We start from the raw sequence: 15,078 nt of genomic DNA, 5'->3' as shown, positions 1-15,078 counted from the left end.
GACAGAGAGAAATTGAGAGGCAGAGGGGGAGACAAGAGAGGGAGAAAGACAGACACCCGCAGATCTGCTTCACTGCTTGTGAAGCAAAACCTCCCACCCCAACCCCCGCAGGTGGGGAGCCGGGGGCTCGAACACAAGCCCTTACACATGGAAATGTGTGTGTTCAACCAGGTACGCCACCACCTGGTCCCATTTAGCTAATGTCTTAGAAAAGAAACAGGTTGCCCACAGAAGAAAAGTCGTTTGCTCAGATACTAAGTCATTTTCTTTTCTAGTTAGTCGCCCGTCACAGTCTGTTTCATTATTGCTTGCAGTGTCTTTTAACCATGCACCATTTTCTGCTCACTTTATCCTATCTCCTTCCTTCTCTCTGCTTTTGTGTTCATCTGCCCTGATGCCTTTCTCTTTCCATTTGACTATAAATCCCATGAGAAAAGGGGTCTCACAGACACTCAGTATTTATTTGTTGAGTATATGAACATCAAACCTCTCACAACACCACCCAGAGTCACGTCTAAAATGGCAAGGCCGGAACTCTGCCGTTCAGCCTGATCTCCCGTCAGTGGTGAAGGCTCAGGCCACACTGCTGTGTCTCATCCGGCAGACGGGGCTGCCCTCCCGTCCCCACCCTGCTTCAGGTGTGAGGGGGCACTCGCTGGGCAGGCGACCCGGCGTCTGGGGGCCAGAACTGGGTGTCCGGCTCAGTTCTCTGCTCCAGGGCCTGTGCGAGTCTCTCTCTGCCCTGGCTCACACCCCCTCTAGTTTGCTGACATCTGAGCAGCCCTGAGCCGCAGGAAGCCTGCTCTGCTGGTCTTCTGCACTGGCTGGGACTAAGCCCAAGAGACTGGGAATCTGAATGAGAACAGAAATCACTGCTTCCTGTCCCACCGGCTCAGCACGTGCCAACCCTGTGTTAGTTTACCACTGTTCAGCCCAAACGTCCTGAGAGACGCCCGGCTTAATGACTGTTGCCTGAACAGAGAGCACTGTGAGAAGTTGCCATTGGAGAGGCCAGGGTTGGGGGCCGGGCAGTGGTGCACCTGGTTAAGCACACACATTATAGGGCACAAGGACCCAGGTTCTAGCCCCTGGTCCCCACCTGCAGGGGGAAAGCTTTATGAGTGGTGATGCAGGGTTGCAGGTGTCTCTCTGTCTCTCTCCCTCTCTATCACCCCCTTCCCTCACAATTTCTGGTTGTCTCTATCCAGTAAATAAAGATGATTATATGTATGTATGTATGTATGTATGTATGTATGTATATATATATATATATATATATATATGATTCCAGGGGTATAGATCATGTACTTTGAATAGTGTTTCTTTTTTCTTTTTTTTTAAATTTCTTTATTGGAGGACCACTGTTCCACAGTCAGCAGCCAGTGCAATAGTTTGTACATTTCTCAGTTTTCTTCATAACAGTACAACCCCCACCAGGTCCTCTGCCATCCTGTTCCAGGACCCGAACTCTTCCCCCCGCCACCCCAGAGTCTTTGACTTTGGTGCAAGACGCCAACTCCAGTCCAGGTTCTGCTGAGTGTTTTCTCTTCTCATCTTGTTTTTCAACCTTCCTTCCTTCCTCCCTTTTCTTGTTAGAATGTGAGAGACAGACGAAGGGAGAGAAATGAGACAGAGATTAGAGACACCTGCAGCACCGCTCCACTACTTGTTAAGCTTTCCACACACACAGGTGGGAACGAGAACTTGAACTCCAGGCCTCACACATGGTGATAGGCGTGCCACCCAGCGCCCAGTGTGAATTCTTCGTAAATACTTTGAGCAGGTCTCCCTGTCTAACTGGGAGCCTGAAACTTCCACAGTCTTTCTAACTCTGATACACACTCCGTTTTCTGGCTCCTTAGCTAGCTTGCTGGAAGCCAGTGCTTCCTCTCCCCTCCCCTCCATTCCCCTCCCCCCTCCCCTCCCCTCCTCTCTCTTCCCCTCTTCTCTTCTCTTCTCTTCTCTTCTCTTCTCTTCTCTTCTCTTCTCTTTTCTCTTCTGGTTAGAGAGAACACTTGAAGGAAGGGGAGTGGTTTGGAAATACAGAATACGGGCTTAAGGACTGGCATGTGGTAGGGGGATAAGGTGGCTGGGAATAGCCTGTCTGTCTGTCTCTATATATTTTAAAAATTTTTTATTTATAAAAAGGAAGCATTAACAAAACCATAGGATAAGAGGGGGTACAACTCTGCACATTTCCCACCACCAGAACTCCATATCCCATCCCATCCCCTGACAGCTTTCTTATTCTTTATCCCTCTGGGAGCATGGACCCAGGGTCATTGTGGGATGCAGAAGGTGGAAGGTCTGGCTTCTGTCATTGCTTCCCCGCTGAACATGGGTGTTGACAGGTGGATCCATACTCCCAGCCTGCCTCTCTCTTTCCCTAGTGGGGCAGGGCTCTGGGGAAGTGGAGCTCCAGGACACATTGGTGGGGTTGTCTGTCCAGGGAAGTCTGGTCAGCATCATGCTAGCATCTGGAACCTGGTGGCTGAAAAGAGAATTAACATACAAAGCCAAACAAATTGTCGACCAATCATGGACCTAAAGGCTGTATTTTTTTTTAAATAACATTAGCTTTGAGAAGTATGTTTGAATAAATGAGAACAGAAATGCTATGCACTTTTCATGCAGATTCACTAAATATTAAACCCCAGAGCAGCAGCAAGCTCTGACTGATTCAGCTGGGCCAGCTGTCCTGTCCGGCCGAAGCTTCTCTGTCTGGCCCACGCCCACTCCAGGCCCGACCTGGGTGTCGTTTCATCTGGAACAGTTCCTCCTCATTCTGTTTTTTCCATCCCTTTTATGACCTTGACATTTCAAAAATTGTACCGGCCAATTATTTCGTAAAATGTCACCGAATTTCACTCTATCACATCTTTATTTGTGTTTTTTGCCCTCTGGGTAAGTTCACCACAGAAGCGACATTCTGTCCTCAGTGCTCTGTGACAGGAGGGAGCTGGAGTAGGTGTAGACGGATGGGAAGCTGGGAACAGAAACCACTGAGGCAGAGTGCTGGTGGTGGAGACTTTGATCCTGGGTTACAGTTATCAACCACATGTTCTGCAGGCCTGTTTCACAAGTGAAGCTTACCTCCTGCAGGTGGGGAGCGGGGGCTCCAGCCGGGATCTGCGTAGGGTGAGGAGTGCTCTCCACCCAGCACCCCCCCCCCCAGCTGTGTCCTGAAGGAATACAGCACTGAGGCTAGACGTCTGCTTCTCCCCATCCTTTCACCTGCAAGGTCCAGCATTCTCTGGCCATCACCGTCGGAGACGGATTCCAGTGCGGTGTTTGCCGACTGGTGTCTTCCTACTCACTTCTCCTGCCCGTGTGAGGGAGGACCCGCCTGTTTGCTTGTTGCTGCCGCTGTCGCTTCCCATGTTCTTTTGCTTCTGACGTCTGTAATGTAGCCTGTCCTCACTCCCCGCTGCTCAGACTATTGCGGGCTTGGTCCCGAAGTCCCCTTTGGGTTCTCTCCTGTGCCCTCCGACGTGTGCCTGTCATCCTCTCTTGAATCACCTGTCTGAGACTCTGTTTCTTCCCCTGCTCCGCTCTGAATTCAGTCACTGGCATCAAGGAAGCTTGATTTTTGTTTTTTTCCTTTGTTTACTAATGAATGCTATTCAGAAATGAAGATTTTGGGGACCAGGAGATAGAGCGCCCATTGGTGTGTGCACCTTACCACGCACGCAACCTTGGATCTGAGCCCTGGCACCACGTGCCTGTGTGGCAGCACCAGAGGAAGCTCTGTAGATGGTGAGGTGGTGCCGTGGTATCTCTCTTCTGCTGCTCCTCTTCCACCCGAATCAAGGAGTGCTATCTGAGTGGTGTTTCTGCGACCTCGCGGTGCTGCAGAACGAGAGACCCAGGACTCAAGACCCGGGTGCTCTGTGTCCCCAGACCCCCTCAGGGAACAGAATGGACCTGTGCCAGCCAGCACAGCCACCTGTCCGTCTTGTCACTGTGGGAGCCGGCAGGCAGGCCGGTCTCTTCCTTTCCGGTGCAGGTGCAGCCCCAGGCTTCACTCCCTCTTCTCTGCCAGTGAGCGAGAAACTCGGCTCCTAGTCCCCCATGCTATTCGCGTGACCCTGCAGGACACAGCAAGTAGGTTTCCTCCATTTCTGTTGGAGCTCAGTGGATCGCGGAGCGCTTGTCGGCACGGGTACAATCTCTCATCTCCCCGTGCTAGGTGTCTGCAGAATAGTCTCACCCCGACTTGGGTCTTTCTTCCACTGCCGGACACCAGTACCCAAACCCTCTGACGTGTAGTGAGTTAAGTCAAGTGATCTTAGAGATCTCAGCTTACTTACGGACAAGATTACTTTTTCTTTTTTTTCTTTTTTGCCTCCAGGGTTATCGCTGGGGCTCGGTGCCTGCGCTACGAATCCACTGCTCCTGGAGGCCATTTTTTCCATTTTATTGGACAGGACAGAGAGGAATTGAGAGAGGGAGGGGAGATAGAGAGGGAGAGAGACAGAAAGAGACACCTGCAGACCTGCTTTGCTGCTTTTGAAGCTTCCCCCTGCAGGGGGAGAGTAGGGGCTCGAACCCGGATCTTCATGCAGGTCTTTGGGCTTCGAACTGTGTGCATTTAGCGGGGTGTACCTCCACACCCACCCCCCTCTAAGCAACACCAACAAAACCGACAAAGTTGGGGGTGGCAGCTGGGAGGGTAGATTTTCAGCTCCACTGTAGGGGGCTGGGGGTAGGGACATAGACCTTTGGTGGCAGGAACGATGTTGATATACAGTAAATGAAATAATAAAGGCCAAAGTTCCTTTGACAGAGAGGGGTATGGTGTTCTAGAAGTCAGCTCTGCCCTGAATTCAGCTCTGACATTTCACTCTATCTGTTGAGGCCAGAGCTTCACAGGACCTTGTTTTTTTGTTTTTTTGTTTTTTATTTTTTTATAGGACAGAGAGAAATGGAGAGGGGGGAGAGAAAGACAGACACCTGCAGACCTGCTTCACTGCCTGTGAAGTGACTCCCCTGCAGGTGGGGAGCAGGGGGGCTCCAACAGGGATCCTTATGCCGGTCCTTGCGCTTTGCGCCATGTGCGCTTAACCCACTGAGCTACCACCCGACTCTCCACAGGACCTTCTTTGTTCCTGAAAAGAATCGCATAGACACTCCGCAGCTTGGAGGCAGGTGTCACTCGTCTGTTATTTAGAGCTTCATCAATCGCTTCTCAACTCATGTAGAAGATGGGAGCATGGGCATTATCACTATGAGCACTACTCCACTTCACACTGGCCGGTTCTTTCCTTTCCGTGAGGTGTTCGCATTCACCAGTATTTGAAGATAAAATGATCTTACTTGTAGATGGAACTTAGGGATCACACAGAGAAAGGGCAGAGCGCAGGCTGACTGGACATGCCCTGTTGCAGAGAGGCCAAGGCCCCGGGCAGGGGGCAGGAGGAGGGGCTGAAGACACTGGAGACCCAGACACAGTGTGAATAGGGACTGATGGTGGCGGTTGGTGGGGGGGCTGGTGTATAGACCTCTCACCAGAGGGTGAGGAATTGTACTTACGCGCAGGGACCGGCAGAAGGATCCCGGTTCGAGCCCCCGGCTCCCCACCTGCAGGGGAGTCACTTCACAGGCGGTGAAGCAGGTCTGCAGGTGTCTGTCTTTCTCTCCCTCTCTCTGTCTTCCCCTCCTCTCTCCATTTCTCTCTGTCCTATCCAACAATGGCAATGATAGTGACCACAGCGGGGTTACAACAACAAGAGCAACAAAAAGGGGGGGGGGGAAATGGCCTCCAGAAGTGGTGGGTTCATGGTGCAGGCACCGAGCCCAGCAATAACCCTGGAGGAAAAAAAAAAATCAGGGAGAGAGAGTGATACCTGCAGCCCTGCTCACAGAGTCTCCCCTGCAGGTGGGGAGCAGGGGCTCAAACCCAGGTCCTTGAGCACAGTAACATGTGCTCACCAGAGAAGGGCCTCAGCTCGACACCACTTTCACTTTCTGTAGCTGCGGTGAGCGCAAGGTGAAAGCCGTTCTCAGCGAGAGCCCTGACGCTGTCCACGCTTTCAGGGGCAACATCTCTGTCTCTGACAAGGAGACTCCTGCTACTTGACAAATTGACTAACACCAAGGGCCAAAGTCACCTCATTCAGTGAGGCGAGAAAGATGGTTCTCGGGAGCAAAAGGGAAAGAGATGTTTGTAAGGTTGCGGCAGATTTGAAGTTTGCTCTTTAAAATCCTGCGCTGTTTAGTTAGTGCTACCTGTGAGAAATGGTCATAAATTATACAGTGTCCGTAACAGGCTGGACCTCTTCCCCCCAGCTCACCAGAGTAGGCAGAGAGACCTTAAAAGAGATGTATCTTCTTCCTTCCTTCCTTCCTTCCTTCCTTCCTTCCTTCCTTCCTTCCTTCCTTCCTTCCTTATCTCCTCGGAGAGTAAAGACAAAATAGTGATTTCCCGCACGTTTATTTTCACTTATTTGTGGAAGGCATGTTTACGACTTAATTCAAAAACTTAAAAATATTTTTTTCTTTATTGGGGGATCACAGACTTACAGTCGGCAGCAAAATACAATAGTTTGTACATGTGTAACCTTTCCCCGTTTTCCACATAACAGTTCAACCCCCTCTGGGTCCTCCTCTGCCATCGTGTTCCGGGACCTGAGCCCCCACCCCCAGGGTCCTTTCCTTTGGTTAATGCACCAGCTCCAGTCCAGGCTTGGCTGAGTGTCTCCCCTTCATTCTTATTTCAGCTTCTGTCCATGAGTGAGATCATCCCACACTCATCCTGCTCCTTCTGGCTGATCTCACTTCATGACAAAAACTACTTTTACTATACAAGCAAATGACACTCTTCTAAGTCATGAATGTTAGCGCTCATAACAGCCACGTGTCTTCGTGTTTTGTTTTCTATCCTGTCTGCTCTGTAGACATAATTCCTCTAGAAGAAATCACACCAGACACCCAGCCGTGTGTATAAATGTGTGTGTGTGTGTGTGTGTGTGTGCGCGTGTGTGTGTGTGGTGTTGATGGCAACAGAAATAAGACCCGTCTATTCTTGTGTGCCTATCATGTGGCAGTCTCTTTGCTGGATACTCATTCACATGCCTTTATGACTTGCTATCCACACCCGCCGTAAGCTTCTGTTATCTTCATCTTCCAGAAGAGGAAATGAAGCCTCAAGAATGCCTAGTGGTGTCTTCAGAATAAACAGTTTCCCCTGTGTCGCTTTGACCCTTATCAGCACAGCCAATGCAACTGTCCTTTTTTTTTTAATTTCTCTTTTAATTTAATTTCTTTATGCAGTTATCCTTTACCATTTCTTTCCAGTCTCCTACGGTCAGTTCTTCCTCTGTGCTCAGGTCATACCCCTGGTCACTTCTCACTGCAGCTCTTTGTGCAATTCCAGCTTCCCATGGATTTGGGAGCATTTTTATATTCAGGGAGGTCCCTTCTGATATGCTCTGTAAGACTCCCTGGAAAGAGAGAATCTGATTCAGGTTTTCTTTTTTTTGTTTTTGTTTTCCTTTCTATTTGACCAGGAGCTTGCGACCTCCCCACTCCTGGCCCACTTTTTCCTTCATTTCACATCCACTGGAGACAGATAGTGAGAGAAGGTGAGACCTGTACCACCGGAGCTTCCTCTAGTGCCTTGGCTCTTCCATGTGGTGCTGGGGTTAATGGTGACACATGCAGCCCCCCCCCCCCCAGGTCAGCTATCTGTGGCCCCAGATGATCTCATTATCCTTTGAGGGGCCACAATCAGACTCATCAGTATACCTGTTTTCAGGTATTCCAGGAACTTAGGTTCCCGTGATACTAATACTAATCACAAATTCTAGAAGCCTGAGGCTTTTATTATTATTATTATTGATTTAATAATGATTGACAGGACCGTAGCATAAGAGGGGTACAATTCCACACAGTTCTCCCCACTAGAGTTCTTTAGCCCCTCCCCTCCATCGGAAGCTTTCCTGTTCTCTATCCCTCTGGGAGCATAGACCCAGGGTCATTATGGGGAGCAGAAGGTGGGAGGTCTGGCTTCTGTCATTGCTTCTCTGCTGGACATGGGTGTTGGCAGGTGGACCCACACTCCCAGCCTGTGTCTCTCTTTCCCTTGTGGGGATGGGGTCCAGAGAGGGGAGGTTCCAGGACACATTGGTGAGGTCGTCTGCCCAGGGAAGTCAGGTTGGCATCATGGTCACATCTGCTACTTGGTGTCTGAAAAAGCATTAAGATATAAAGCAGAACAAATTGTTTAATCATCAGGAGCCTAGAGGCAAGAATATAGCAGATGAGATTTGGGGTCTCCATTTTGGAAAAAACTGGTAGGTCTAGTTTAGGTTTATTCCAAGGGGCCCATGACTTTACTAGGTTTTGCCTGCTCCTAACATCTAATATGCAGGTGGACCCAAGTTATTGTCTGGGGAGATGGTGTCATAGATGGAAAAAGGACCAGAAAGCTGGATCAGGGAAGAGAGTACCTCCCAAATATGGGGAAAGTGTATAAATATTGTTGACTGTAAACCCCAGTGATTTGATCTGGGGCCCATATTCAGCACAGGAGCCTGTGTGACCTCTGCCTCCCTGTAGGTCTGAGCACACATTCCATGGTCACAGCTGGAAACATTCCAGGCTGCACTCATTTCAGGACCCGTCTTCCTTGAGTGACAGTGTATATTGACCCCGCCTCCCTTCAGAGAGTTGGACAGTCCCTGTCATTGCTGTTCTGCACTGAGGGCAAGGTCCTGGAGGGGCCCACAAGAGGTTCCACGATGTTGCTCCTGATGGAGATGACCAGTGACAGTGGAGAGAGGGATCTGTTAGAGGTCTAGGCCCATCGTGTCTGTGTGGAAATCCCAGGACTCCCTGACTAGGGTCCTGATGATGGGGCAGCCTGGTAGTGACCAAAGGAGCCGTCATTAAAGTTTGCTGGTCTCTTGTCCTTATCCAGCTGTTGGAGTCCTTACTTGTTGTCCTAACTTTGTCTGACAAGGTTAGCCTTGAAGTGATTGAGGAAAGTGAAGTAGGAAGTAGGTGAAGGTATCCAGGTCTAAGTAGAAACTACTCGATGAAGCACTTTATGGTGTCTCTTTTTAGGTCTTTCTACTTGCTGGCTGCACATAGTGACTCACTGCAAACTATTGTGCACTTTTGCTTTCAAGTTTATGTTTTCCCCCTAACTTATGGGTACATGTACAGATGCCCTGTCTCATGGGCCCTGGTCTATATCTAGGTTTTGAGGCTTTGCTAGGAAGTGTAGCACCCGAAATGGAATTGAGGAGTCCCGTGAGCTAAGAAAGGTCTCACCCAAGTGAGTAATGGAGCTGAAGCATTGATATCCCACACCTGGCATCTCTGGACACAGCCCGCAGTGAATCGTGTTGAGGTGGCACTGGTCGCATTGATTAGGCTGAGCCCAGAAGACGCAGCGGCAAATGGCAGGGACCCAGAGAAGCGGGAAGGAAAATGAGCCACGGCCCTCAGGTTCCTGGCGGTTCTTGTGTTTTTAGTCTTTATGGTACCAGAGTAACATTTCCCTCCCTAGTTGTTTTGGATAAAGTGTCAGACTCCTGAGCTAGTGCATTTCTTCAACTTAAGTTGATTTATTTCTTCTAGCTTTGCAATATTACTAGCTTTGGTGCGAAGATATATTGGGCCCAAACTCTCTTCCAGTAGATAAATTAGCTTCACTATATTCAGGTCACATCATTCACCCAGGAAGCGTGCGCTGGTAATTTGCTGTGCCCAGCGTTCTCCGCTGGCTACGAGGACTCAGCCGCTCACTGGCCTTTTTGGGTCAAGATCTTGGATATATGAAAGCATTGGTGTTAAAATGAACAAAGAGCAAGCACGAGTCCAGTGTCATTATCTTGAGCACTAGAGATCTAAATGAGTAGTAAGACAAGCAGCATAATGAGGAGCCGCAGCTCTTAAGAAAGCAAAGATTGCCATTATTTGTAGATACCACTTTGATGCCCAGGAACCCCAAGAAAAATACAGTAGGAGACTGAGATTAATAAACAGAATGACAAAAGAAAGTATGCATCACAAGGATCTTAGTATCTGGGTCTAATTATGAAGACTTCTCTTCAAGCTCCGCCCAAGATGGGGTGAAGAAGGTGAAGTCACCATTTTTAATAGCTGAGTAATATTCCACTGTGTATGGAGACCACAACTTGCTCAGCCACTCCTCTGTTGTTGGACACCTGGGTGGCTTCCAGGTTTTGGCTATTACACATAGTGCTGCTATGCACACAGGTGCACACACATCTTTTGGGATGGGTGTGTTGGGTTCCTTAGCCTGTATGCCCAGGAGAGGAATTGCAGGGTCACAGGGCAGGTCCACTTCTAGCCTTGTGAGAGTTCTCCAGACTGCTCTCCACAGAGGAGTTGGCATTCCCACCAGCAGTGCAGGAGGGTCCTTTGTCCCCACAGCCTCCCCACCCTTTGTCGTTACTGTCCTTTCTGATGTGTGGCAGTGTCACCGGAGTGACGCGGCATCTCAGTGTTGTCTTGTTTGCATTTCCCCAACACGCAGTGACCTGGAGCACTATTGCATGTGTCCGCTAGCCCTTTGGGCCTCTTTGTCTTACTTGTAGATGTCCAGCTGCTTTTAACTTAAACTAGCAAACACTTTCATGTAAAGGGGTCTTGAATATATGGTGTTTGGAGACGTCCTCAGAGTAAGAGAAAGGAAAACTGAGCATGTGGAATTTGGCAGAGACATCGTTCACATTAGAAATAGAGATGTTAGTGAGGGATATCTACTTCTTAGCAAAAAAAAAAAAAAAAAAAGATTGATGACAAATGCACTTTAGTAGAATCTTGAATAATAAATTAGAGAAAATGTTGACAGCATAAAGACACTAATTAATGCTAAAATGGAAACTAGAAACACATTTAGGATTATTAAAAAATTTTCCTAAAGTCAGTTAATATTTGTTACAGTTAACAGTTCCAATTTCAAATAAAATAAACCAAGTATTTGTCTTAGGATATTGTTAAGCCAATTCTATAGAACTCTACCAATTTTGAATTTAATTTAATGATGAGCACTAAGCTATTCCTGTAGTTTGTTCTAAACAGTTTTTATCTTGAATATTTGACACTGAATAAGCTATGGAACTTTTTGAAAGCTTGTTAAAATATAAATTATCTTTATTTGTTTATTGGACAGATACAACCAGAAATTGAGAGGGAAGGGAGTAAAGAGAGACAGAGAGACACCTGCAGCACTGCTTCAGCACTTGTGAAGCTTTCCCCCTGCAGGTGGAGGCCAGGGGCTTGAACCCGGGTCCCTGCACATTGTAACATGTGCGCTCAACCAGGTACGCCCCCACCCAGCCCCGTTGTTGTTGTTTTTAAGCGGGGGGTAGGGGGGTTAGAGCATGATGCTGGTAACCATTCGCAGGCACCTTATCAAATTTTTCGAAACACGGTTTATCCAGAATTAGATTCTGCTAACAGGTGACAGAGGAGCCCTTGGCCAGCAGCTCAAACGCATATTCTCACTCGCAGGTGGGCGCTGCTGACCTGGAGACAGAAGCAAGCCGCTACTCTCTCTTTGTAGAGCTGTTAGAGTCCAGTCACCAGGACGTGGAATTTCAGCACTTGATTTTGCTCTTGCAAGCCTGGCCCCCGATGGAAAATGAGTATAGGTAAGTGCCGGGCTAGCGCGGGGGTGCCTCTTCCCGGGCGCGGACTCTCTGGGTTGGAGCGAACGTGACCGGAGGCAGCCTGGGCTGCTACTCACTCAGCGACACGGGGAAGCTGACTCAGGAATAGAGCCGGTGGTGGCGAGACAATTCAGTTCTTTATTGATCAGAGAGCCCAGGTTTTGAAAGGTCGGACCCGGAATTGGCAAGTCGGAAATGGAAATGGCTAGGAAAGGGGCGGAGAAAGGCAAAAGGAGCTGGAAAGGTTGGAACTTCCTTAGCAACTGTTGTGAGGGTATTAACTGGTAGGATTAATAATACCCTGGAGGCAGGGAGGGTCTTGAGGATAGAAAGAAGATAGATCAAAGGAATGCAATGGGTGGGGATCTTTCAGGCAAAACAGTGATTGTGTAGATAGGCCATAGTATCAGGAATGCAGGGTGCTTTGTGAGACAGGGAATCTGATAAGACGAGAGGATGGATATCCCCTCAAGTCAAGCCCTGCCAAGCTCAACCACATCCTCACACTTTACCGACATCTCCCCCTTTCTTTTTATCTAATGGCCATAGTATCAGGAATGCAGGGTGCTTTGTGAGGCAGGGAGTCTGATAAGATGGGGCAAACCTTTGGGGTTACTCCTGTCCCTCCTTGTTCAAACTCTCAGTAGAGAGAGAGACTGACAGGATAGACACACTCCTCAGGTCAAGCCCTGCCAGGCTCTACCACATCCTCACAGTTTCCCTACAGGTAAGCACCGACCCAGTATAAGCCTGTTTTTTTTTTTTTTTATCTAAATGTTTTTGTTTTTGTTTAATGTCCCTCTGAAAGAACCAATGAAGGAAATCTATAAACTCAATAGTAGGTTTTAGAGGAAATTGAATTAATTTTTAATACTATAGTTTCCTTCCATTTCTTCTCTGTTTGAAATCCTCCTGTGAGAATTCCAGATCCTTTAGTTTTCCCCAAACCTAAGTACTTGAGTCAAAAATACAAGGTTATCCTGGACAGTAATAACTGGTGTGTGTCATCCACAAGATAAATTGTTCCAGAGTTTTCACCAGGACATTTTTTAAAACACTTTCCTCTCTCTCTCTCTCTCTCTCCTTTTTTCCTTTCTTTATATTTTATTTCTTTATTGAGGGATTAATGCTTTACAGTCGGCAGTAAATACAATAGTTTGCATGCATAAATAACATTTCTTAGTTTTCCACACAACAGTACAACCCTCACTAGGTCCTCCTTTGCTTTCTTTTCCCAGGACCTAAACTCTCCCCCCGCCCAAACCCACTCCCCCTAGTACGAAGCACAAGGACCTGGGCAACGACCTCTGTTCAGGTCCCCGTCTCCCCACCTGCAGGGGGGACATTTCACAGGCGGTGAAGCAGGTCTGTAGGTGTCTGTCTTTCTCCATCTCTCTCGATTTCCTCCTCTCTTGATTTCTCTCTTTTCTATCCAATAAAATGGGGGAAAAAACGGCTGCCAGGAGGAGTGGGTTCATAGTGCAAGCACTAAGCCCCAGAGGTAGCCCTGCAGAAAACAGAAAGAAAGGGGGGGGGTGCTTAAACAGAAAGAAAGAGAGAGGGCTTAAACGGAAAATAAGAGAGGGGGCTTAAAAAGCAACAGCATAGCCGTCAGATGAGCATAGTCTATATCATCATCAAGTCAACAAACCTTTAAGAAGCAGCACTGTTGGCTAATTTTAGAGACAAGGGAATCAGAGCTCAGATGCTGAGTAACTCCAGGCATCCCATGGCTGAGCGGTGAGGAGCCAGGACTGTGCCGCCAGCTACCTTCACGGCCCACGGCTCCTTCCGTATCCCGCTGAGCTCACGGCTGCCCCTCTCGCCCCCGGAGCAGGCCTGTGGGTCTGTTGCTTTCAGCCAAGGATCCCGCTGAATACCTGGGAGCTCATATGCTGCCTGTCAGGGCTGCTGCTCCTTGTTGGAGACACAGGCCCACTGCCCCACGCCTCTGTCCCGCGCCTCTGTCTCGTGCCCTCTGTCCTGCGCCCACTGCCCTGCGCCCACTGTCCCGCACCCACTGTCCTGCGCCCACTGTCCCGCACCTCTGTCCCGTGCCCACTGTCCTGCGCCCACTGCCCCGCGCCTCTGTCCCGTGCCCACTGCCCCACGCCCACTTCTTCTTCTAGCGTTTGCCCTTCTTCTGTAGCTAGTCAACAGTGTCAGGTTGAGCCTGATGTAAAGTTTCGAGACCTCCTTTGAATCTGGAGAGGTGGCAGTCGTTGACTATGTGGGTCATAGTCTGTCTGGAGCCGCAGGGGCAGTTCGGGTCGTCTCTGGCTCCCCAGCCATGAAACATAGTGGCGCACCGGCCATGGCCTGTTCGATAGCGATTGAGGAGGGCCCAATCATAACGTGCTAGGTCAAAGCCGGGTTGACGCTTGCAGGGGTCTGTGCCCACGCCCACTGTCCCGCACCCTCTGTCCCGCGCCCACTGTCCCGCGCCTCTGTCCCGCACCCACTGTCCCGCGCCCACTGCCCTGTGCCTCTGTCCCGCGCCCACTGCCCCACGCCCACTGTCCCACGCCCTCTGTCCCGTGCCCACTGTCCCACGCCTCTGTCCTGCACCCACTGTCCCGCACCCACTGCCCCACGCCCACTGCCCCACGCCCACTGTCCCGCACCCACTGTCCCGAGCCCTCTGTCCCGCGCCTCTGTCCCACGCCCACTGTCCCGCGCCTCTGTCCCGCGCCCACTGTCCCGCGCCTCTGTCCCCTGCCCACTGTCCCGTGCCTCTGTCCCGCGCCTCTGTCCCGCGCCCACTGTCCCGCGCCTCTGTCCCCGCCTCTGTCTTCTGCTCCCTTGCCTGAGAACTTGTCTTGTTCTTCTGCACCAGGGCACGTCTCTGCCTCACACTGCAAACCACACCCTCGTGGGAAGATCCGGCTCCATGAGCCACTGAGTGTTTCTACAGAATATTCAGAAAAGACTGATGCGAGCCAAGAACAGCAGTGATTTTATTTTGCCTTTAAACCAGGTGTTTTGGGGGCTAGCTGGTGGTGCGCCTAGCTAAGCGCACACATTACACTGCACAAGGACCCAGGTTCAAGACCCTGGTCCCCATCTTCACAAGCGGTGAAGCAGGGCTGCAGGTGTCTCTCTGTCCCTTTTCCTCTCTATCTCCCCCCCTCTCAATGTCTCGCTTTCTCTACCCAGTAATAAATAAATTAAAATATTTTAAAAAATATAATAAGCCATGTATTTTTAAAAGATTTTTTATTATATTTATTTATTGGACAGAGACAGACAGACATTGAGAGTAGGGGGAGATAGAGAGACACCTGCAGCCCTGCTTCACCACTCGCAAAGTTTTCCCCCGGGGGCTTGAACCTGGGTCCTTGTGCACTGTAACATGTGCGCTCAGCCAGGTGCACCCCCACTTGGCCCCTTGAACCCTGTATTTTTAAGAAAGCGACCAAAAAAACAAAGTCTC

The 15,078-nt window shown here is 49.6% G+C and overlaps 1 protein-coding gene across 1 annotated transcript in view; it reads left to right on the top strand.

Annotated features, from left to right (window-relative positions):
* Nucleotides 1-15,078, top strand: part of NBAS (NBAS subunit of NRZ tethering complex) — a 269,976-nt gene that overhangs the window by 231,280 nt on the left and 23,618 nt on the right. The window contains exon 46 of the mRNA XM_060188412.1: nucleotides 11,488-11,627. Within this exon, the coding sequence (XP_060044395.1) occupies nucleotides 11,488-11,627 (140 nt within the window). The remainder of the gene's footprint in view (nucleotides 1-11,487; nucleotides 11,628-15,078) is intronic.

This window comes from Erinaceus europaeus, chromosome 3, assembly GCF_950295315.1.
Source record: "Erinaceus europaeus chromosome 3, mEriEur2.1, whole genome shotgun sequence".
NCBI classification, from domain to species: Eukaryota; Metazoa; Chordata; class Mammalia; order Eulipotyphla; family Erinaceidae; genus Erinaceus; species Erinaceus europaeus.
The sequence above is the reverse complement of the archived record's forward strand: the minus strand, read 5'-3'. Positions and strand labels throughout refer to the sequence as shown.